This window comes from Vidua chalybeata, chromosome 8 (genome assembly GCF_026979565.1).
Source record: "Vidua chalybeata isolate OUT-0048 chromosome 8, bVidCha1 merged haplotype, whole genome shotgun sequence".
In the NCBI taxonomy this organism is placed as follows: Eukaryota; Metazoa; Chordata; class Aves; order Passeriformes; family Viduidae; genus Vidua; species Vidua chalybeata.
In genome coordinates this window covers 226,961-248,938 of record NC_071537.1, presented here as the reverse complement: position 1 = coordinate 248,938, position 21,978 = coordinate 226,961, and the positions used below count along the sequence as shown (strand labels likewise).

Below are 21,978 nucleotides of genomic sequence, written 5' to 3'. Positions count from 1 at the left end.
TTGAACCTGTCAGTGGAGACCATGTCCTGAGGTCCTGAGTATTGCTGTACTGCACAACACTTGGCTCTCACACCATCACAGACCAAGCCAGAAGGAGCTCAGGGGTGCATTACCAGGGTGGTGAATAGAGGCAGCACATAGAACATGCCACCCTGTTTCCTCTCTCCACACTGACTGTTCTACCCCACAGCTGTTTTTATGTGATGCCAGTCTTCTTTGGGAGTGTACACATGCTGATCTGTCAGTCCAATTTAGTTTTCATCAAGGAGAATATAGCAGATGTTGGGTACTCCCCTTGCGCATTATTTTACAAAAATATCCTTCATTCATTTCATCCAAAAATATTTATTTTAATGTGTGAATGTGGGCTCCTGGAAATGGGTGAACTCCATGATGTCCTGGGCTTGTTGAAGAAGCACTAGCCTGCTGGTGGGCAATGTGCTGGGGACAGCCCAGCATTTGGCTGTGGCCAGGGCACTGCAGCAGCCAGACACCTGCACGACCACAGAGCTGGGAGAGGGACAGTTTAGCAATCCCCCATCATGGCTTTCAGAGCTCTCTGAACATAACTAGCTATAAAGGATTATCTGAACTAATGGGCTGCTGACCTCATATTCCATTTCAAAAGTGAGTAAAGCAGCAAATGATGGTGAACCAGACAGGGAGTATGACAATGAGAAATTAATGAGATGTGGCAGAATAAAAAGGAGTTGAGTCAAAGAGGCTGGACAAACAAAACAACAGGGGGAAAATACAGTAAAGAAATGGTTCACATGCTGTATCAGGAAGACATCACCTGGTCAGCAAAGTTTTAGTCTCACCATAACACCATGCAGCATGTTTCAGTTATCAACACAGTGAATTTTGCATTCCCAACTTGTTCAGGACTGGAAACCAGATGCAGTGACCTCAAGATTACTTTCCTGTCACATTTGTTTCCTTAAATAGTAAAGTTAACTTGGAGTGGGTTTTTTTTCCCCATAGATAGAAAACAGTGGAAGAACATGGACATCTCTTCCACTTTGCTGTACATGCTCATGACCACTGTATGAGCTGGAGGGCATTCATCCATTCTGGGGGACACATGTCCATCCTGGAGGGACTTGTCCATCCCACCGTTGTGCTTAGGCTTAGCAAGACTCCAAGCTTGAGCTGCTGGCAGCCTACAACACACTTGTGCCTCATGCAAGTCACTTATATGTTCCACATCTCAAATCCCATCTTTGTTAAGGGACTAAGGATTTTTTTGCTGGTTTGCGTAATAGGAAGAAGAAAAAAGTTTTTTATTTCTTTATTATTTCTGATTTTGTGATTAAAAGTATTCAGTGCCTGCCTCAGGATATCTAGATTTTAGGTACATACAGAATTTGATTTCAGAATTGCCCAATACTACATGTCTTGAAAGTCAGCTCCTAATTATACCTGCTGCTGAGAGTCTACTATGTGGGAGCCAAAGGGTCACACTCTCCAAAGGTTAAGCCTTGAACTTGAGCTGTGTCACACCACTGATATTGTAAAAAACTCCCCATTATTTTAAAGGGCAAACTCCTGAATTTACTCCATTTGGCAGTGCTGGTTGGGAGTGTTTCTGGGCTTGCTGCTGTTCTGAGGTCAGGTGGGAGCCTGGAGCACTCCCATGGGCTGGCCATGCCCATGCTGCGCTGTGTCGGGACGTGTGCTCCCTGCAAGGCTTGAGAGTGGAGCTGACAGGCTCCAGGCACTGCAGAACCCAGTGCTGGAAGTCAAGAAGCACCAAATAATTTTCTTAGCAGTTGGCTTACATTTTTGCTACTTGGTGTTACTGCTCCCATGTTTCATTTCTTGTGGCTGTAAGAAACCATGAAGTTTGGAGGCAGCAGAAACACAAACACCATTAGTGCGCACACAGGCAAATGTTACCCCTCAAAGCAAAGGCAATTGCAAGGTACACAGGAGCAGATGGGGTTCACAGCCTGTTTAGCTTTTAGAATGAAAAGAAATAGAGGTTCCTATTCTGCAAGTTAAGTAAAAGCAAGTTTAGCTATAAGGAGAGAAGCTGCCTCTTATTCCATTCCCCCTGAATTCAAGAGAGCAGGGGATTTTATGTTTCTCTGCAGAAACAGATTTACATCACGGATTCTGTGTGCTTCATCAAAGTCTTTGCTGAACAATACACCCAGTCCTCTGCTTGGTCAGCTGGAGTGGAAGAGTGTAAGTGCTCTGAAGGTTTCCAACAAGGAATTTCTCAAGCTGGCATTACTGCATGGCCAAAGCAGAAAAAATAATAGAAGATAAGTAACAGAACATCTGAGTAGATCTGAAGAGGATCACACCTTATGGAACAAGACATACATATTGCATTTATGCAGAGAATTTCCTTAGGAGCAGTTGGATTGTCCCAATTTCTATAATTAAGAAAAAGCAAATATTTCTCTTAGAATACTCCCTCAGGACTACTTGACATCAAGTAGTAATACAAAATTATTTAGAAGGATGGACAGGAGGAGGGAAGGGATTTTTCTGGCAGATTGCTTCCAAGTTTCAGATCTTGTTGTGCTGTGGGTTTATCTGGATCTGATCAAAGTCCTGGATGCCGATTATTGATATCTGATGTCAGCAAGTGAATTTAAACTGAGGCCTTAAAAAGTGAGCAGGAGAGCCCTTTACCTTTATCCACAGAGACCCTGCACAGTTCCATGTCCTGATTCACACAGGTGCCAGACAGCTCCAGGTAAATTGTTTGTGAATAACCATGTAGATACTTTGCTGGACTCAGGCTTGAGATCATAGTCAGGAAGATGAAATAGGAGAATGCAAAAAAGATGTGCAACCTGACCAGAGAGACAGAGAGAGAAAATAAGAAGGTAATCAGCATTCAGGGGAATATGGAAAAGGAGTTTTAGCCTGATCTGTAACCTTGGAGAATCTGAGAGGCAGAGACCTTTTGGAATTAATTCAGATTCTTTTCTGAAGAAGAGAATTTAAAAGAGAGCCCTAATTGCCACCAGCTGTTGGCACAGAGCAAAGCTGCTGAAGCAGAGGCCGCAGTCAGGGACCTCGGGGCTCTCTCCAGACCTGGAGAAGGGCAGGCTGTGCCACTGACACATGGCACTGAGCTGGCCACTCTGGCACTGGGCCAGCTGTTCCAGCTGTGAGCCGGCCACTCCAGTGCCCATCCCTGCCCGGGCCAGGGTCTGCAGCAGCATGCTGTGGTAAGCCTGGCCTCCTGCCTGCTGAGCAAACACGCACAGGAGCCACAGCCAGTGCTGTGGGATGACTCTGTAGGAGCCGGGTGGTGCTTTGGGCAGTGCCAGGGCAGGGAAGCCACCCTGGCTGCAGGCGGGTGCGCAGGTACAACTGTGCTGCCCGACAGCAGCCCTGCTGCCTCCTGGACGCTCAGGTCACTCAGCACAGTGCCTGAAAAGTAAACAGGAAGGGTTTGGCATTGCTTGGTGGAATGCTGTGGTAACCTTGTCATGAATTATATCTGTTTCTGGACAAGAAAATGCATTTTACAATTAACCTAGTGCTGCTGTGAAATTGAGACCAAAGGAAGGCAAGTTGTTTCCAGCAGGGATCATCTGTTTTAGGGAGGCAGGAGATCTCTGGGACAATGGGAGCATGAGGATAGTATTTTGGTGCCGATTTTTTGGTCTCAGACACCACCCGAAGAAGCATTTTAAAATATCCCAGAATATCCCTGTGCCACAGTTCTGTAGGGGGCTGCGTGGAGCGGACCGGAGCTCCCACAGGTCCCAGGCAGCTCCCGGGCCAGGCGCTCACAGGGGTAGGATTGGTGCTTCTTTAACCTGCCCTGAGGTTAAATCAGTCCCGACACGGTGCAGGCAGCAGGGTCCTGTCAGTGGCAGTGATGTGCCCTCGGAAGAGGGGCTGTGCACAGGGCACATGAGCAGTGCCACCAGACAGGGGCAGGGCAGGGGTTTCTGCTGCCACCCGGCTCCACCGCCCTGCCTCCGCTGGATGTGAGCTGACTCCTCTGGGAACATCCAAAGAGAAAGTAATCGTATTGGTATTTACATGGATTCTCATTAATACTTGTTTGTGTTTGTTCTTTATTCAGCTAACACTTACGTCACTGCTGAGTTCAGTTCCTGCTGCTGGAAAGTGTAGTAGCTGTTCTGGGATATTATTGCTATTTGCACACAGTTAAAGTTAACACAAGGTAATATATAGTCTAAAGAATATTTTTTTCAATAGAAGTGTATGTCATCTCAGACAGGGTTTGGTTGCTGTACCCTGGAGATTGAGCCCTGGGATGCCCTTGATTTTTGCAGCAGCTGTGAAGCCAAAAACCTCTGTGGCTGTGAAAAATTGGCTATAATAAGCCTCCATTTCAATGGGAAGGTGCAGTTTAAAAAGCACGGTGTTATCTGTCCTGTAGCTAAATGCACAACTCTCAATGACTCAGAAAGTTACGTGTAACTTTGTTTTTCTCACTTGCAAATTTTAATTCTCTGATGTCATTTGATTTGGGGAATTCGCTGTTGTTGTATTCTCAATATCCAGGAAATCATGTAATCTTCTCAAAGGTAAGGAGGAGCCCAAACAAGACAGATGCTTCTGTTATTCCCAAAGTAGCAAATTTTTTACCTCACTGATTATTTCAAATACAATTTGCATCCAGATTATAATAATTTTTTTTAATATTATCCTAGTTTAATAAGTGTCAGATTGATTTTGGGTCTTGAGCAGCATTTCAGAAGTATTCACTTTCATAATTAGATGATACATGTATGTCTGTCTTTTCTGTCATTCCAGAATCCACAGAGTATTTCACTGGAAAAAAGTCAAGTATCTTAAAATGTAGTTGATTTGGTTGCTCATGTGCTCAAGACCTTATTTCACTTAGCTTCTGTCAGGAATCTTCAGACTCTGCACTTCGTTCCTAGCACTCACAGCCATGAGGACATCTGTGTCAATTTGTGCAGCTTGCTGCAAATTCCAGTGGCAGCTATTGCTGAACTTTTTAAATTGTAAAGGAACAATGTATATATTCTATTTTCTCTTCTGTTTTTTAGAAGAATTCAAAGTAATAATAAGTCCTAAGTAGAGTATTCAAATAATAGAGAACAATAATGCACATCTTTAACATGAGTGGACAGATGCAGTAGGACAGGCTGTCTGTAGGTATTTAAATACCCCCTTTTGGAGGGTTTCCCTCCCACCACCTAAAAATTATTGAGGGACTTACAAGCGTGTAATAGCTCACACATCAGGAGGTGGACTCAGAGTCTATAGGATGTTCAGAAAGCAGGAGTGTGGAATCAGTGAAAAATCCGCAGCTATTTCCAGCCAAGCAGGAAGCAGCAGTGCAGTCCACAGCTGCTCACAGTGTTCCCATATAAACACGATATAAAGTGTATTTTATAGACTGTTGTGTGTTTTATGAATATAACAATTGTTTTAATGCCTGTATCCCTATTTACTCTAAGTATGAAGAAATGCAGTCTTAAACACTTTGATTTGTGGTGTATATGAGGTGTATATGTGGTGTATATGAGGGAGCAGAAGGTGTGTCATGCTGTAAATCAACAGCATAATTCTGAGAATTGCCGAGTCTAGAAGAAGTTCCAGATTTGTCTCTTGTAGATATAAAAAAAACATTTCCTCCTAGCTTTGTGTAGCAGGATGTTGTTATTACATTCTAAGGCCGTTGTCAGGAAAGTTGTTACTATGTTTTGCAGTTCAGTACACATAAGTTATCACAAAGGGCTATTTCAGAAGTTCTACAAAGCATCTACCTGTGTATAGTATGGGAAAACAGGAATGAGATATGGCTGTGTTTGCTAGGGAAAGGCTGGCTACCGAGCTCTATCTCAACTCTGAATAGAGCCCTCCTGCAAGCTTTTTAACCAAATCTTGTTTCCAAAGAAAAAAAATATGTTTTGTTTTATTTTTTTTAAAAAAGAAGTTGTGTAGAGTTATGATATCTGATTTCACCTCTACTGCCCTTGTAAAAATATACCTTTGAGGGAATACCCAGCAAGGAACAGTGAATTTTCATAGCATTTTGATTTTTTTTTTTTGCTAGCAACAAAAAATCCCTTCTTAAGCAGGCTTGCCTAAAAAGGCACATGGTCCTGAAAGTTTTCTGCTTGGGTGACTACGACTGTGCAGAAATTGAAAGGAGGAGGAAAAAAGGAGTGCCTCCAGCTTGTATAAGAAATGAACCTTTGCCCAATCACTTTTGTCTGTGAATAAGGTAACTTTTTGTGTGTGTGAAATTTGAAAGCAATAAGGTATGTGGGTCCTTTCTCTGTATTGGTTCTCAAGAGTCGATCGCAGGGTTTTTCTTTTGGAGCCAGCCTGACGTTGTGAGATAAAGCAGCTCAGGGAAAAAAATGTTCTCAAGCAGATGCCTTTAAGAGACAGAAATCATGAATTTGTTGAATTGCAACCACTCTGGGGGTGGCTACAATGACTTTTTGACAGTGACAGTAACTCTGCCGTGTCTTTTCGAGCCCTTCTTTGGCCCATTCAGTCTGGAAAGCTGCTTAAGCGCACTTAAGCGCATTAGCATTTGGATGCTCGGGGACCGTATTGACCCTCATTTGGAAAGTTTAAATGAGTGAAAGATGGAGCGATTTGTTAGAGCTTTAGAAACCAGCTTTAGAGAGCTGCGGGGTTTTCCGCTCTGGTTTGTTCGGGTGCTTGTTCTAATCTGGTGTGCTGTTTGAAGGGACCAGACTGATTTGTGACACATGAGCCCAAAGCCTCTTTTTTTGGGCTTGACCCGATTATCTGATCTGTGCTCTGAATTTCAATCACCCGCGTGGAGGGAGCGAGGTTGGGAATGGCTCGCTGCTGGATTACCTCACTAGCTCCTTCGGACACAGATGGCAAAACGGCCGCTGCAGGTCCGAGCAGACAAAGGGGCCATCCGCCTGCCTTGGGTGCGAGGGAACAGGTAGGAGGTCTGTGCTAGAAGGCAAAAGCTCCTGGAGGTGCAGCATGCCACTCCTCCTGCCAGGCAGGGTGGCATTTCACCAGCATGTTACCACTCTTCTCCCAAGCCTTCAAAAAACCACCTGAACATCCCGCAGAGCAGATGAAGTACTCGCAGAGCAGCCCGTGCCTGTGCCTGTGGGGCCAGTGCTCCTTCTGCCAGTGGAACCTGTGTTTGCACACACACCTGCGAGTGTGCAGAGTGTTCTAGGCTAAACCCAGAGTTAGATGCACTTGGCACTGCTTTTGGGGAGGGAGGAAACAGTCAGGAAAAGTTTGTCAGAAATGGACATAATTTTTTTCAGTGAGATGGGGAATTAACACCTGTTTCATTCACAAACCTGTAGGAAAAATAACAGATTTGTGGGTTTTTACCAAATCCCATTCAAGTTACTTGTTAAAAATGAAAGCACTCAACTCACTGCTTTTTATTTCTACTGTGCCAATAGGTGAGGACCTTTATCAGGATCAAATTTTTATCAAATGGGATCAAAATGTCCATTGGCAGATTATTCCCATTCTGGCACTGAGATCCTCAGATGAGATCTTAATTATTTGGAAGCAGATGGATTTTTGTTTAAATACTTATTTGGCATGAATTCTGCCTTCAGGAGAAGGTGAGAATGGGGAAAGGAGAAGTGAGTTGTAGTTCATGGTGTTGTGTCTGGTAGACACTGCACCTCTGATAATGAATCCAAATATAAGTATTTCTGTCTGTGAGAGAAGCACGTAGTAGGATGTGAAAGTCTATACCACAGAACATATTTATTTTACAAATTAACATTATACAAAATTAAAATCTTTTGTCTGGTTATTATGAAAAGGAATGGGGTGAGCAGAGCAGGGAAGTCACCTCATTGCTTCCTTGACTCAGTTACTTTCTTTAACAGAAAACACTTTTCTTAAGAGCCTCTAGCAAAAGAAGGTTTCTTTCAGAAGGACGGTCTTTGCCATATGCACATCCACGGCTGTGCACAGATCCTGTCAGCAACGTGTGCCTCAGCAGCAGCCATGGATGCTGAGTTGCCTCCCACGTGTGGGGACACATCTGTGTCTTTGAACAATGCCCGTTTTGAAAAATTTCCTCAATTCAGCTTTCTGACTTCTTCCTTGTGGTTCCCAGCAGCCAGGCAGAGGGGCACAGGTAGCTCTGCACAACACCCAGCAGCCTTGCCCGGGCAGGGAAGCTGCAGAGCACTTACTGAAATGTGCCCAGTTAAGATGGAGATGCCTCCATTTCAAAGCACTTCACATACTTGAAGCTTCGCTAACTGCTTTGCTAAAAGCTCTAGATTTTTACCTGTTGCCATGCCCTTTGAGCAGCCCAGTTCATTTTATTCCCCACTACCCGTGGAACTGGGTCTCAGCCAGGCCAGTGGCCAATAGATCAAGGCCCAATACTTTCGTGGAAATTCATACTGTGCCTGATATAATGTTGTTCATCTGTGCCTGATAAAATGTTGGTTCATAATATGTTTTAGGCACCCAGTCCTCAGAATATCTAGGGACATGATGTCTCTTACTTAAAAGAGGGAATTTGCTATGCAAAGTAAACTGTGAAAATTGCTGTCAGATTGTGTAAGCATTTCTCTGACTTGAAAAGTGTACTTGTAACATGAATTTACAGGGCAGATGTTTTTGCAAACAAGGGTTAACTCACAGAACTGCAGTGTCAATGTAGTTATCAGCTCTTAAGAACCAGCACAAAACCTGGTCATTATCTGTAAGCAGTGGTTTGGAGGATATTTGCATGTAATGTGTGATACAGCGTGCAGTGATAACTGTGAAAGAACATGTCTGCATGGTAGAAGCTGAATGACTATTTGCCTTTCCTGACTGATATTTTCTTAATATTGCCTGTTTCTCTTCAAGTAGTAATTCAGTTTATTGTTTCAAGTCCATAATAAGTGGAAGTGACTTAAATTAGCAATGCTTTGTATTTTGACCTACAGCAAATTGTAATCGATGGGGGGCATTGAAGATCTATTCATAATGTTCAGTTAAATCGGGTCTTCTGTTGCATAAAAGCTTGTTTCCCTTTCTCCTCTTATGTTTTTCTTAGACACTATGTGCAAAGGCCACAATGCAGACCATCCGGGCAGCTGACACAAATGAAGTAGTCAAGCTAATATTTCGTGAATCTGATAATGACCGAAAGGTAAACAACTTAATGCCCTTGGCACCCCTATGTAAATAGAAACAGTGTTGAATGTTCACTTTCTTTTCTACAAAGCATGAATATAGTTGTTCCAAACTGATAATGTAAAGGGAGGGGAGGATATAGATTGTCACACCTAATGCTCAGTTAATTGGATCTGTTTAAGTGATTGCCAGCCAAGCAAATGGGCAAGCTGACAAGGGGCTTTGGACATGTGGAAATGTGTGGTTTTAAAGGGCTGCATGTCTCTGAAAGGGTCACTGCCAGCAGCTGGGTGTTGAGTTGCTGAGTCCAAGAGCTTTGCTGACCTTTCTCCTTATTTTTTTATTTAGGTTATGCTGCAATTAGAAAAGAAGCTCTTTGACTATTTTAATCAAGACGTATTTAGAGACAACAATGGCACTGCGGTAAGTTCATTGCTAAACCCTTTCAAAGAGTAAGTTGGGAATTCACATACAAATTGCATTTCTCTAACCAGCCCTTTATCCTTATCACCCTTTATCCTGTCTGCAGAATGAGAAGAGATAATTCAGCCAACACAATAACTGTTTCAGATTTCTTCACCACTTAGCCAGTTATTTTGTGTACATATTCTTAACTTTGGCATGTTTACCTTCTTTTTATATAAATATCTTGTAAATTAAATGTACACAACAATTCACTTTTCTTGTCTGTCCTCTAGTCTGCATTTCTTCAAGCATCCTGTTTTTCTTCCTAGCTCCTCATTGTGCATCACACAGTAACCTAGGAAAGGCCCTTAAATGCAAAACCCTTCTGAAAACACCTGGGTCTTCTAAGTGTGCAAAAATATACTCAAAACACAAGAGTAACTCGAATAGCAATCTCAAGCTCTGCAGCAGACTGTCACTATGTGGACAAACATACAGGACTTCCCAAGAGGATTAAGCAGACATGGGACACTCACACTCTGATTTGTAACAAGGACTCTGATTTTTCTGTGGAGAGGGGCATTGTATTTTCTTTAATGTGATTTTATTTCAAATGGTGGCCACTTCATTTTGGAAAAGCTGTGTATCACAGCTTGCAGCTTACTCCATTTCATCCAGGGTTCCTAGGAGTTATGTATCCAAGGGAACACATAGAGGGCCCCATCCCCAGCTCCCAGTTAGCTGCACTCTGTGCCAGTCACACAGTGTGCCCGCTCACAGGGCACACTGCTGCTTGCTGCCTGGGGATGGGTTGTGCACAGGATCCATGGCTCTCCACCCCTCTCCTCTCAAACCCTGCCTACAGCTCATTCTCTCACTGCTCACAGAGAGCCAGGCTTTTGGAGGGCTGACTGCAGGGCTCTAGGACATGGAGGGCAGCTGAAGCCCTGGTGCCCTCTCTGATTTTAACTTGGCTTCACCTGGGATATTGATTCCATGTGAGAATATGAGATTTCACTCATTTGTTGAGGTCAGAAGAATTTGCTGAGTAAGACCCATGAGAGGTGAAGATCTGATTCCCCTTCTAGTCCCTGCTGCTGTCCCACAGCGTGGCTCATGTGGCCTGTGTGCTCACTACGAGAGGTGCCTCTGTGGTACCTTCAAATGCTTCAAATGACTTCTGACAGTCACTGTCAGATCAGTCTGGGGTTGTTTGGTTTCAATTTACAAGGTGAATGCATCCTCGGAAATGCCTAATGTTTCTTTCACTGATGTTTTGCAGTTTTGGGGACATTTAATTCAAAGCAATGTCTCCTTCCAATTCCTTTTCCCATATGAATCACATTCCTGTCTCAGATTTTTCCTCTATGCATATAATTATAATAACTCTTACAGTTTTTTTTTTTTTAAACAACTGACAAAGTATTTGTCATTTGTGTTTTCCCCCAGTGCACTCCTGAAGCTGTGTAAAGCTGTTCTTGGTGCTTGTTTGCCTTGTCCTAGTGGTATTTTGGATGGCTGCTGCTTGATTTGCATACAGGGCTGTGGGGTGTGAAGGTACAGGCAGAATCCCACTTAAACACATTCCATTTCAAAATCAGTAGTCATTTCTTTCATGCATCAAGAAGTGGGAAATCTTCCAGATCAAACATGGAAGAAAGAGATAAACGATATAATGAGCCATTGGAGATAATCTAATCTTCATGGTCTAGTTAAACACGCAGCACCATGATCACTAAAAACAAACTACCTATCTAAAACGATAAATGTCTCTGCACCGAATTCAACCCAAAAAATCCATCGCATCCTTCATCAACCGCCGGTCTTGTACCGGCCTGACAGAAATTTAATTCAAGCTGGCTCCTGAAAATAATTATTGTATTTTAAGAGTAGTAATCATTGGTCGGGACATGATTGAATGTGTCCATGCCTATTGACTTTTTCTATGATTTATAGCTTTGTGCAGTCGATATTCCCATCGAAATTGTATAATTAATTATAAGTGGGGCTGTCAGGTCTGCAGGATGGAGTGCCCTGATGAGTATTTGGGAAGATTAAATTTTCCTTAGCTGTACCAGTGCAAGGCTTGGGAATTTTCACAGCACTGGGGCTGTTGGATAAAGATGTTTTCTGTGTGTTTAGCAACTGCTTTAGCTCAAAATCCATTGATTTTTCAGAGGGTATTTTTTTATCAGTGCCATGTCTCTTCAGTAGCATTGGAATGTATACAGATGTGACAAGATCTGACAAATATTTATTATCAACAGGCTACTTTTTCATTGTCCATACACAGTTATTCTTTCCTTTCTACATTGTAATCAACAAAAAGAATCATAATATATATTTATAAAAATGATTATTTTTTATGAAAAATCTGATATAGATACAAATCACCTGTTTAACAGAAATTCAGTTTGAAATGCATACTGTAATCTGTCGGGTCTAATTTTCCCAAACTAATCTGTAGCTTATTCAGACTTAGCTGTAGCTTATTCCAAAGTTAGCTTAGCAATTACCTATATTGATTACCCCAGAGTGCAATGACTGTTCTGTATCATTGTATTTCAGAAAGGAACACCCAGATTTACCCAGTTCTATGGTGATAGGAAAAAAGATAAAGCCTATTTGAAAACAAATTGCAACATTGTTGCAATGATGCAGAAGTGTTTTATTATTTAATTCCTGTGCTCTGAATTGTACGTTGGAGTTGTGGTCCATCCAACAGAGCAGGGTGTGAGTCCACAGCCACACAGAGCTGTCCTGTGTGGGTGTGTGGGGAGGGTGTTGCAGAGGAGCACTGAGAGAGGCGGGCAGGAGGAGCTGCAGCATGCAGAGTTCCACCTTGGCATCGCACAGGTCCCAGTTACGTTGTTGTTTTCAATTAGCAAAAGCTCAGCATTTCTGACCTGGATGGTAGCACACAGCCAGGCTGTGCTGATTGGTTCCATGGTGTCATCCTGCTCTGGGGGCTTGCCTGTGAGTACTGGAAAAGGACAAATGAGGCTTCTCATTTTGGAGTGGTGGACAATTGAAGGTTCTCACACCTTCCCAGAGGCAGCAGCTCCTGGATGGGAGCCCCCACCGTGCCCCCATGGCTCCTCTGTGGTCCTGCTCCTCTTCAACCCAGCAGGTGCAGAGAGTGCCCTGGAGCCCTGCATGGATTTCCTGTGGGGTCTGTGGGGCTGCCCACGCCGCTGAGCTCACACTGGCTCACCAGCATCTCACTCACACAAAACACAGCTGTAGCTTTGGATTTCCAGCCCTTAAGTGATAAAAATCAGCCATGCCAGTGCTTCCAGAAGAGGGGCAGGGAGTTCTTGAATAAACCTACACTTTTACCAGATATTTCCAGATGCTTTAATTGTTTGTGATAGATCAGGCTATAAGTGGGGTTTTTTTTCAAAAGGAGTTCCCTGTTAATTTCAAAACAATCAAAAGAAAAGCAAGCCAAGAGTAATTATGTAATGAAAAAAAATATAATCAGGTTATTGATTTATACCAAAGAACCACAAGCTAAATTGTATTTCTTCAGTAGTCAATTAAATAAATATATAGTAAGAATGTAAAAACCTGTAATGACTACAGAGGAACGATTTAATCATCAGGAATCATTTTATAATCTTTAACTGCAATTAAAGGTGAGGAATGGTACCTACATTCCTGTCTTTTCTATGATCTGTATTAAATAATCAATCCAGGTAGAAGCTAATGCACTGTTCTTGGACCACAACTGTGTAGTAAAAGTGATCAGTGAATTAATTGCCTTAAGAGTGGAACCTGATGATATTCCTGCTAAGATCATGATCTCTTTTTTCTATTGATCTTTGTGGAAGCTGGTGACTAATAGTGAAGCTGTGCTTGCTCTGGTGGTCCTGCATCCTGCTGTCCCTGCTGGTCCTGGGTGCTGCAGCCCCAGCCCCCACAGGCCCACCTCCCACAGATACACAGAGCCCATGTCCCGTGTGCTTTGGGCTGCTCAGGGGCAGAAGGATTAGTCCAACGGCGCTGCTGCACACAGCTCCAGGATCACCAGAGGGTTCAGAGGGCCTGGTGGTGTACCAGCATTCATGCCAAACCAGAGCCAAGAGTGTTATGCTGAAAAGCCCAATGATTCCAAACCTGGATTTTCATGGAATGGAAGTGATTCTATTTCTTAATTGTGCAGCAGCTCGCTTGGTGCAGAGGACAAACAGTGAACTCTTATGGAGAGTATGTTCTGACTCAGTTTCCCTTCACAGAATAAATTCCCTTTATTCTGTGTGTGTTCAGCCTCAACTGATATGGTATGAGAAGAAAATTATAATGTGCTTTAAGTATGGATTGAGTTAAAGGTCTTGTTTTCCCTCTGAGAAGTAGTGATTTAAAGTGATGTGTTACCATGCTAGTTAACCTAGAGATGTTATTGCAAACAGTACAGGCAAACAAACTTTTAAATTTTAAGCAATATATTTGGGGGGGAATGTGTGTGTTCCCAGGAAATCCTGAAATGATACACAAATTGAGCAGAAGGATATAGTCCGCAAGGGACCTCTATTAAGATTTTTGTGAGAATATGTATGCTGATGAAGATTAAAGATCTGGCGTCACTGAAAATGTATTAATCAACAGACAAGATATAGCACAATGCACTCTTCCCAATGGCCTTGGCTCTGGCTCTGACCCTTTTAAAGATAATGGGAATACTGTCCACTAGGAACTAGATTAGGACGATCAAGTGCATTTCATCAGGGTATGACTTGAACCATGATCCCAGAGGTGAAAAGGCAGAGGTTTATCCACTGAGCCAACCAGCCCCTGTCCAGATAAAATCTTGAATATGATGTATAAGGGCAAATTAGGATAGAGAAAGGAAATTGATTGCTTAGGACCATTGCTACCTCAGACTGGTCATAAAGAAATCCTGCCTATCCTGAAACTGCTTCTTTTATTTAAGATAATCTTCTGAGATGCCTGATTTTCATAAAGTATTAATAGGAAAATAGCTTCATGCTCTGCGTCTTTATTCAGAAGCAGCATTCCTGTGTTTAGAATTGCATTTGCTTAAATGAGCCATTAGTTGATATGCCACTGGATAAACTGCAAAATGAGAAATGACAGAGATAGGGAATATTACCAATAAATTGTTCTCACTAGCAAAACAGAAATGTAAATCCAGATTGCACAAACAAGTCAATCCAGATGTGTTGGGTTAGCTGTTTACCGCAAGCTTCAAATAGATGAATAATTCTGATGTAAAATTTGTCCATAGCACAAAGTTACAAATACTATTTCATTACCTTTTCCCCCATCCTGTTCTATACAGCTGCTGTATGGCCTAAGGATAATTCAAGTGTACTGTGATATATTTTTTTTTTTTTACCATTGTCTCTTGTTTAAGTCTAGCCCTAAGAGTAGGTTCAGCATCTGTATTTGCACTCTGTAATCCAGCCTGTAATATGATCTGCTAATGTGCTTTGGCTCTTTTTAACCTGTGTGACATATAAGAGAATATCCAGGGAGGCAACGTTTGCACCTGCATTCCAGTCCCCAAGTTTATGGATGTCACCATCATCCCTTAGAGTTAATATTTGTGCACACAAGCGCCATACCAAAGCTTCCACACCTTGCCCAAAGTCTGTGGCAAGCCAAATAAGAATAGAAAGGTGCTTAATTGTTTTTTCACCATCTCTCTGCAGCAGCTCAATCCTCTTGTGCTCTCCAGGTACCCCTGATAACCTCCCAAATTAATGTCTGCATGCACAAAAGATTGCACAGAGAAAAGCAAATAGTAATTTTAACTTGAAAATTTGTCCTTGAGGATACTTTCATACAAAAGGCACAGCTAGAGACGAGAGTGGGGTACCCAGCTGCAGAGATGGAGAGATGGGTTCTGGTCCCTGGTCCGGGGCCTGTCTGCTTATTCTTGTTACACAGGTGTGGGAGGCACAGACTGCAGTCTTCCTCCCTGCTGCTCCCAGAGCAGCCTCCAGCAGCCCCACACAAGGAGGGGATGGATTTGAATCCCTGCTGGAAGAGCAGCACCTCAGTGTTAGGTGTCTGGAGGTTCCCAGTGACCTTGGGAGATGCCTGACTTTCTGTGAGGGCAGCACAGGGATTGATTTGAGCTCCCCACACCCCTCAGGGGCACACCTAGCATTGATATGCCTCTGTGGTCCTGCTGTTCCCCAAAACACTCATGCCGGCCAAGCCTCGGGGAATCTTCAATCCACAGTGGGAGTTTTGCCTGAGTAGGAAACATTTCATAGTCGTTCCTCAAGAAAATTCCAATTTTAACCACTCTACAAGTAATACTAAAACTGTATTCTCCATATTTTATGCTTTTCCCAAATTGCAGATCACAAGTAACTGTGTAACAGGATAGTGTGTGGTTTGGATTCCCAGGTGGGACAAACTAATGTTTCACAATAACAGATATATTAAGTTTAATGAAATAATCCATTGAGTGTGTCATATTTGCAGGTAGGATATGCCTAATTAAAGTCTTTCAGTTTTAAAGGCAGCATCCACTCAGTCATTCCTGACATTTTGAAGGGGCTTTGTCACAAGCTGCTGTGCACAGTGTATGAATTATTACAATAATATTTAGTGTCTGTCCCAGCAAAGTTATGAAAATGGCAATTTGCATGAATACATTTTTCCAGAGTCAACTTTCTTTTGAGGTAAGCACTGAAGTCCCAGGAGAGTGAGCAGCAAAATCCAAATTTCCCATCAGAAAATGGAAAGCGTGTGTTCAGCTGTGAGCAGCTGGTAGTCACAGGGCACAGCCACTGTCCTGTGGGCCACAGTGCCTCACACCAGGCTGTGTACTGGCGAGCAGATCCCATCTGCTGGAAGCATTGGCTGCACACAGGGTGGTGGGGCTGGAGGCTCTCAGTGTGCTCCAGGCTCTGCCGGGCACAGGGCAGCTGAGGGATGGGATGCAGTTCACTGCTGCAGGGCAGCGTTTGGGCAAGGAGCCCTTGAGGTGTGGAAGGAGCTTCTGAGGCCAGCAGAAAGTTCCCTGCTGCTGCACGAGTGGAAGCCCAGGCTTAATCTGTGTCGGTGCTTTTGGCTTCTTCACTAGTTTATCCTTTTCATATACTCCAGTCTTCTCATTGAGAGATGATTTCCTAAATACTACAACAGGTTCTGATTTCTGATGCTGGTTTTTTCAAGTAACAAAAGTCTCACAGGATAAGATCTGGATTTGCTGCTGCATGTTGCAGAAGAGAGGGGTGGCTGAGCCCTTGCAACTGTTAGCAGGTGTTTGACTGACAGCTTATCCATACCAGTCATGTCAGCCCTCAGTGCCACTAGCCATGCATTGCTGTGCCTCACCCCCCTAATGCTGAGAACAATCTCTTTGGTGCCATTTCTCTGTGTGCCATAGATCCACATTTATGTGGGCGTTTGTGATTTGACAACACTGCCATTCAGGTTATATAGATATGTGCAGAAATATAATATTATATAAAAACCGCATAAGTGGTAAATTTATATTCAATGATTTGGTGTTTTTTTCTGTGAAATATGATTTTAAAGACTGGCAATGAGAGAAAGAAGATTAAGATTCAAAATATGTAGTAATAGATCATTTTACATAGTCTTTGTTAGAGAAAGAAGTAGCTTTAAATCAGACAGAGGTATGTACAGCATTTTCATGGATAAGTGGAAAGGATCAGCATTTCCACAGGCCTTTACCTGAAATCAGTAGACTACTGAATCAGTTTCTAAATAATTTGCCGGGACTGGAAAGATGGATAAAATTAGTGTCTTTCCAAAGTCTCTTGTAAAAAAACATGCGCTCCACAAGACTGGCAAAGGAGGTTACAGTGACCAGGGTCCACATGTTTTAATTCTCTGAGGTCACTTATGTATGCTCATCTCTTCTTTTTGGTCTGAAACTTCATTTCCCTTTCACAGCTGTGAATTCTCTTGTGGGCCCTGCGGATGGATTTGATAAATGCTGCTAATATCACCTCCTGATCTACCAGTGCTCTGACTTTGGTCTGTAGGTCTTGATGAGTAATTGCTGTTGTTCTACTCCAATGACTGAATTAAGTTGCCCTGTTTGAAGGGGTTCATACGTGTATGATTTTAGCCAAGGTGGCCCATTGCAGTGTACCCAATAGATGCTGACCTTTTAACAGTGCCTCATTGCTTTAAATTGAAGCAAGCAGAACCTCGGTTTCTGCAACTGCCTAAACTCTCTTATAACCTTTTGACTACTGTGAAGCTGCATAATGTAGGAATTTAGAATTTTGTGCATTGCTTTCACTTCCACCCCAGCACATAAATGCATGTTACAGTGCTGCCAAGAAAAAGGGAGCAAAAAGTGAGAATCCCTTCATCAGGTTTTACAGGATACACTGCACCCTAGAAAAACAGCAGTTCTGATCATTCCCTTAGGACGTGATGGGTACTGCAGCTGACACAGCCATCAGTCCTGAATGCTTTTAATTCTCCTCAAAATAAATAGGAAATATCCTTTGCTGCAAATGCAGTCATTCCTACACATACTGCCTGGCTGCATTCCAGCAGTGTGGGGTCACAGTGGCTCACAGGTAGTAACTAACTATTGATACACTGGTTGGATGGATGGACGGACAGACAGACGGAGGGATGGATGATGGATGGATGGTATTTTCATTCAGGTGTACATCAAACATTCCTGTTGGGCTGGTCACTGGACATTGTAGAGCAAATATCTTGATGTAATGTCATCAACTCAGTGTTGCAGCAGATAAAACGTAGACCCTGCATCATCTTCACATTTATTTAGGTATAAATATGTGGCATTCACATAAATACATTGGTGAAACTGAGTTTGGAGAAAAAATAACAGGCTTCTGAAAACTGCCTATGGCATATAATTCCGGAATGATCTCCCAGTCACAGCATTTTAAAATCTGTGTAATTGCTCAAATTACCACAGCATGTCATGTAACACCTTAAAGATTTGGTTCTTAAAGATGATCTTATTATGAGTAAATTAAATAGAACAATATATTGATTTCTGGTGTTTGAACTTAATTTTTTTTCATTTTTAAAACATTTAGAGTGACAGACATACTCATGTTTCCTGTTCAGCAATGACATTATTCACAGTGCTGATTGGTGTACAGTATGGAAATCAGTGAGCAGCTTGTGGTGAAATTGCCATGAAAGGAGTATGTTCTAGGTGGGGTTTTTTAAAGACAATGTTACATGCTTTAAAAGTAAAGGCATTACCCTGTGAAATTCTGACTGCTCCTCAGTATCATCTTGCCCATGTTAATTTTCATTCATTTTCTGTCATGCCAGGTTGCTCCAGGCACCCGTATATCTGTAAAGCAGATGGAATTGACTGATGCCCATGCCAGGCCCTGTGCCTTCTCTTAACCAAAGTTGCTTTCAGGGCAAATGACATTTGTAATTGTTTGTGACAAGGCTTAATGAACACCTTGCACTTGCATCAAAAACCTTGCATTTTGAGATTACAGGCTTAAATGAGAATGCAAGTGTTTTTCACAGCAAAAAATAACAGTTGAAACATGGTCTTCTACTGAAAAGGATAACTGCAGTTTCTCAAAATGCACAATTCAGGTTTTCACACATCATCTCTTCCGTTGCTCTCCTCACTGCCTGCAGTGCTGCCAGGTAAACAGAGAAGGGTTGTTGGGGGGTTTCCACTGCCCAGCCCTGAGCACACAGATAACCCGTCCTTGCCCTCTCAAGCGAGCAGGTGTCTGTCTACACACTCTGTTTGGACAGAAGGTTACAGGCCCTGTTACACAGTCACTTAATAACTAGGAAAAATAATTTATGAAAGTGCGTTATTATTTAATATCTAGCAGGAAATAAAAGCTCTTGCAAATAATCCAGTAAACATATTTGGCTGTTTTACATGGCAGGATGAATTCTTCACCATGAGCATTCCCTGAATCCTTCTAGGCACCTGGTTGGGCTTTGGCTTCAGGTTGAAGCTGTACCTTTACCTGGGGAAACTTGGGAAACTGACAGCACAGTACACAGTGCTGTCTTGTTCCTGTTATCTGCCACAGTGTCAGCAGCTCATCTGCATAGCACAGACACTGCATGCACAACTGCAGCAAACAAATACAGCAGAAACTTCTGTGGATGATAATGCACATCCAAATGCTTAGTCCTCTAAACCCCAGGCCTCACTGAGTTTGCAAATATTATCATAGCTAGAACAATCTGAATGTATAAAATTTTGAAAATGTGAACTGGTGTGAGAGGACAATGCATCTATTGAACTTTGCCAACCCTTGGGATGCCATGAGTAATTTATACCATTGTGTTCTGTGGAGCATTGTTCTTTCATTCAGTTTAACACTTCAGAAACAGCCTTTCTCCTGACACCTCCCCTTCCCTGCTCTGAGCTGTTTACTTGGAACAGTAGGAAACATGTGTAGACATACATTTCAATTAATAGTTTTAACTGGCTATGGAAACTTGTTTTCCTATCCCAGATTCACGTAGGGTGGCTGATACCTCTAAGGTGGAGACATGTGGAGAAGGAAAGGGATGGTAATATTTGTTTTCATAGCCAGTGTGTATGTATTGTGGCTACCAATCTGTTCTGCTTACTGAAAAACAGAAGCAGAGCCTGGAAACATTCACGGTGATGGAAACATCCATTTATTCTTCAAGTGCATTAAGTTTACTTCAGTTATACCAGTGAGTGCTGGACCAGCCCAACACTTTTAGTATTGAGTATATTATTAGATACATACTATAAGTTTCCACGCAGATATTTCAAAATATTTTTGTAGACATACTGAATTCTCAGGCTTACAATCAGATGTTAAAACAAGCACAAATTGTCACAGTTATTAGCATTGCAGAATCTTTCCAGCATACTGCCACAGAGTTTGGTGTCGAATGAACTAAAGCAGGGAAAGCTGCCCATCACCTGGCATCTTCATATAAAGATACCTACATATGGCAGGAGAGCCTGGAGAGAGCTGGGCGAGCTGTGGAGAGGGAACTAATCAGCAGTGCAGGTGGTTCAGGTAGCTGCTTTTCATGCAGATAATTAATGTGTACAAGTAGCTGCTAATTGCACATTTCAGGAATGATTTATGAGGTGACAGAGGGGAAAGGGGGACACAATCTAATTTCTTTGGGAACCTCTACCATTCATACAGTGGTATCAGCACAGCTGTGAGATGGGACATGATTAATGAACGGTGGGCAAACACCACCATGGCGCGGGACAGTGCCGGGACGCTCATCAGAACAGCAAGTGGTCCTCAGAGCCAGGGCCAGCACCATGGGGATGAGCTTTTGTCTTTAGCTTGCAGTTCCCTGAGACGTGGGGCTGCACCCCAGCCAGGTTCTGGAGTAAGATCATTTGCGTCCATCAGAACAGTTATGGGTTCAATGGGGACAATTATCATTGAGTTGTGAGTGGGTTCGTGTTTATGAACAAAGACTGTGGATATTTATTCTCTCTGTAGAGGTCATGGGGAAAACCAGTGTGGCTGGGACTAATATTTATACAGGACATTACATCTGTTAAACACCTGCTTCTGGTGCTCTGTCTTGGCTGCTGCCTGGGAGCACCCTTTACCTACTGTCATGCATCCCTCTGTCTGCTGTCTGCCAAGCACCATCCAGAGCAGGTGAACAGGAACTCGGCTTTGCTTGGTAAGAGTGATGTGCACATTGTAGTTGCTTATCTGCACTAAGATAATACAGAGTAATATGATGCATTTCACTGACATTCTCATGGGCTGGTTAGCATATCAGTTTGCTGTTCTTTCTTAATGCTAGTCTGGTTTATCTCTGAAGAGACTGCTAATGAAATTTCAAGAAATGTAGCCTTGCAGTGTAAGTGCACTTACAGGGCAGTGCTGTGAAGAGCCAATGTTACAACTTTCACTGAGGAAAAGGAATGTTTTGAACACTTTTCTCAAGGCACTGTTTATGTATCAAAATAGTCCAGACAGTTTTACACTGTGTTACCAAAACTATTCTATGAAGGCTATATCTCAAGCTGTGTGTGATCATAGTTTCCTTTTATGTAATGTAGTATTTTTTAATTGCTGAAGTTCAACATTTAAGAGTGAAAGCATTTATTTCTATCTTTTATAGCTTTTAGAATTTGACAGAGAGCTGTCAGTCTTTAAAGACAGATTGTATGAACTGGACATCTCATTTCCTCCCAGGTAAGATTCATATATAATCCATTTATTTAACTAGCTACAACATAATTATTACTTGCACTGTTGCTAAAATGTGAATGTTCCCATATTTATTGCAGAAATTATGATCTCTGTTCCTTTCATGATTGTTTATTCTCCCCACATCCCCTCCATCACTAATAAACCACATGCCAGTAGTGCTCCATAGCTCATCATTTGGGTTCCGCTGATCCTGTCTTTTATAGCTGCTCTTAAAACAGACCTGGCAGGAATGCGTGCTCAGAGATGTGGAAGGACTTCTAAGCACTGGGCCCAGACCACCTGTTAAATCACATTACTGCAACAACAGAGACAG

The 21,978-nt window shown here is 42.6% G+C and overlaps 1 protein-coding gene across 4 annotated transcripts in view; it reads left to right on the top strand.

The window, feature by feature from the left end:
* Positions 1-21,978, top strand: part of INPP5A (inositol polyphosphate-5-phosphatase A) — a 188,993-nt gene that overhangs the window by 148,215 nt on the left and 18,800 nt on the right. For all 4 annotated transcript variants that reach the window (XM_053948879.1, XM_053948880.1, XM_053948881.1 and 1 more), the window contains exons 10-12: positions 9,008-9,103; positions 9,436-9,510; positions 21,574-21,647. In XM_053948879.1, coding sequence (XP_053804854.1) covers positions 9,008-9,103; positions 9,436-9,510; positions 21,574-21,647 — 245 coding nt within the window. The remainder of the gene's footprint in view (positions 1-9,007; positions 9,104-9,435; positions 9,511-21,573; positions 21,648-21,978) is intronic.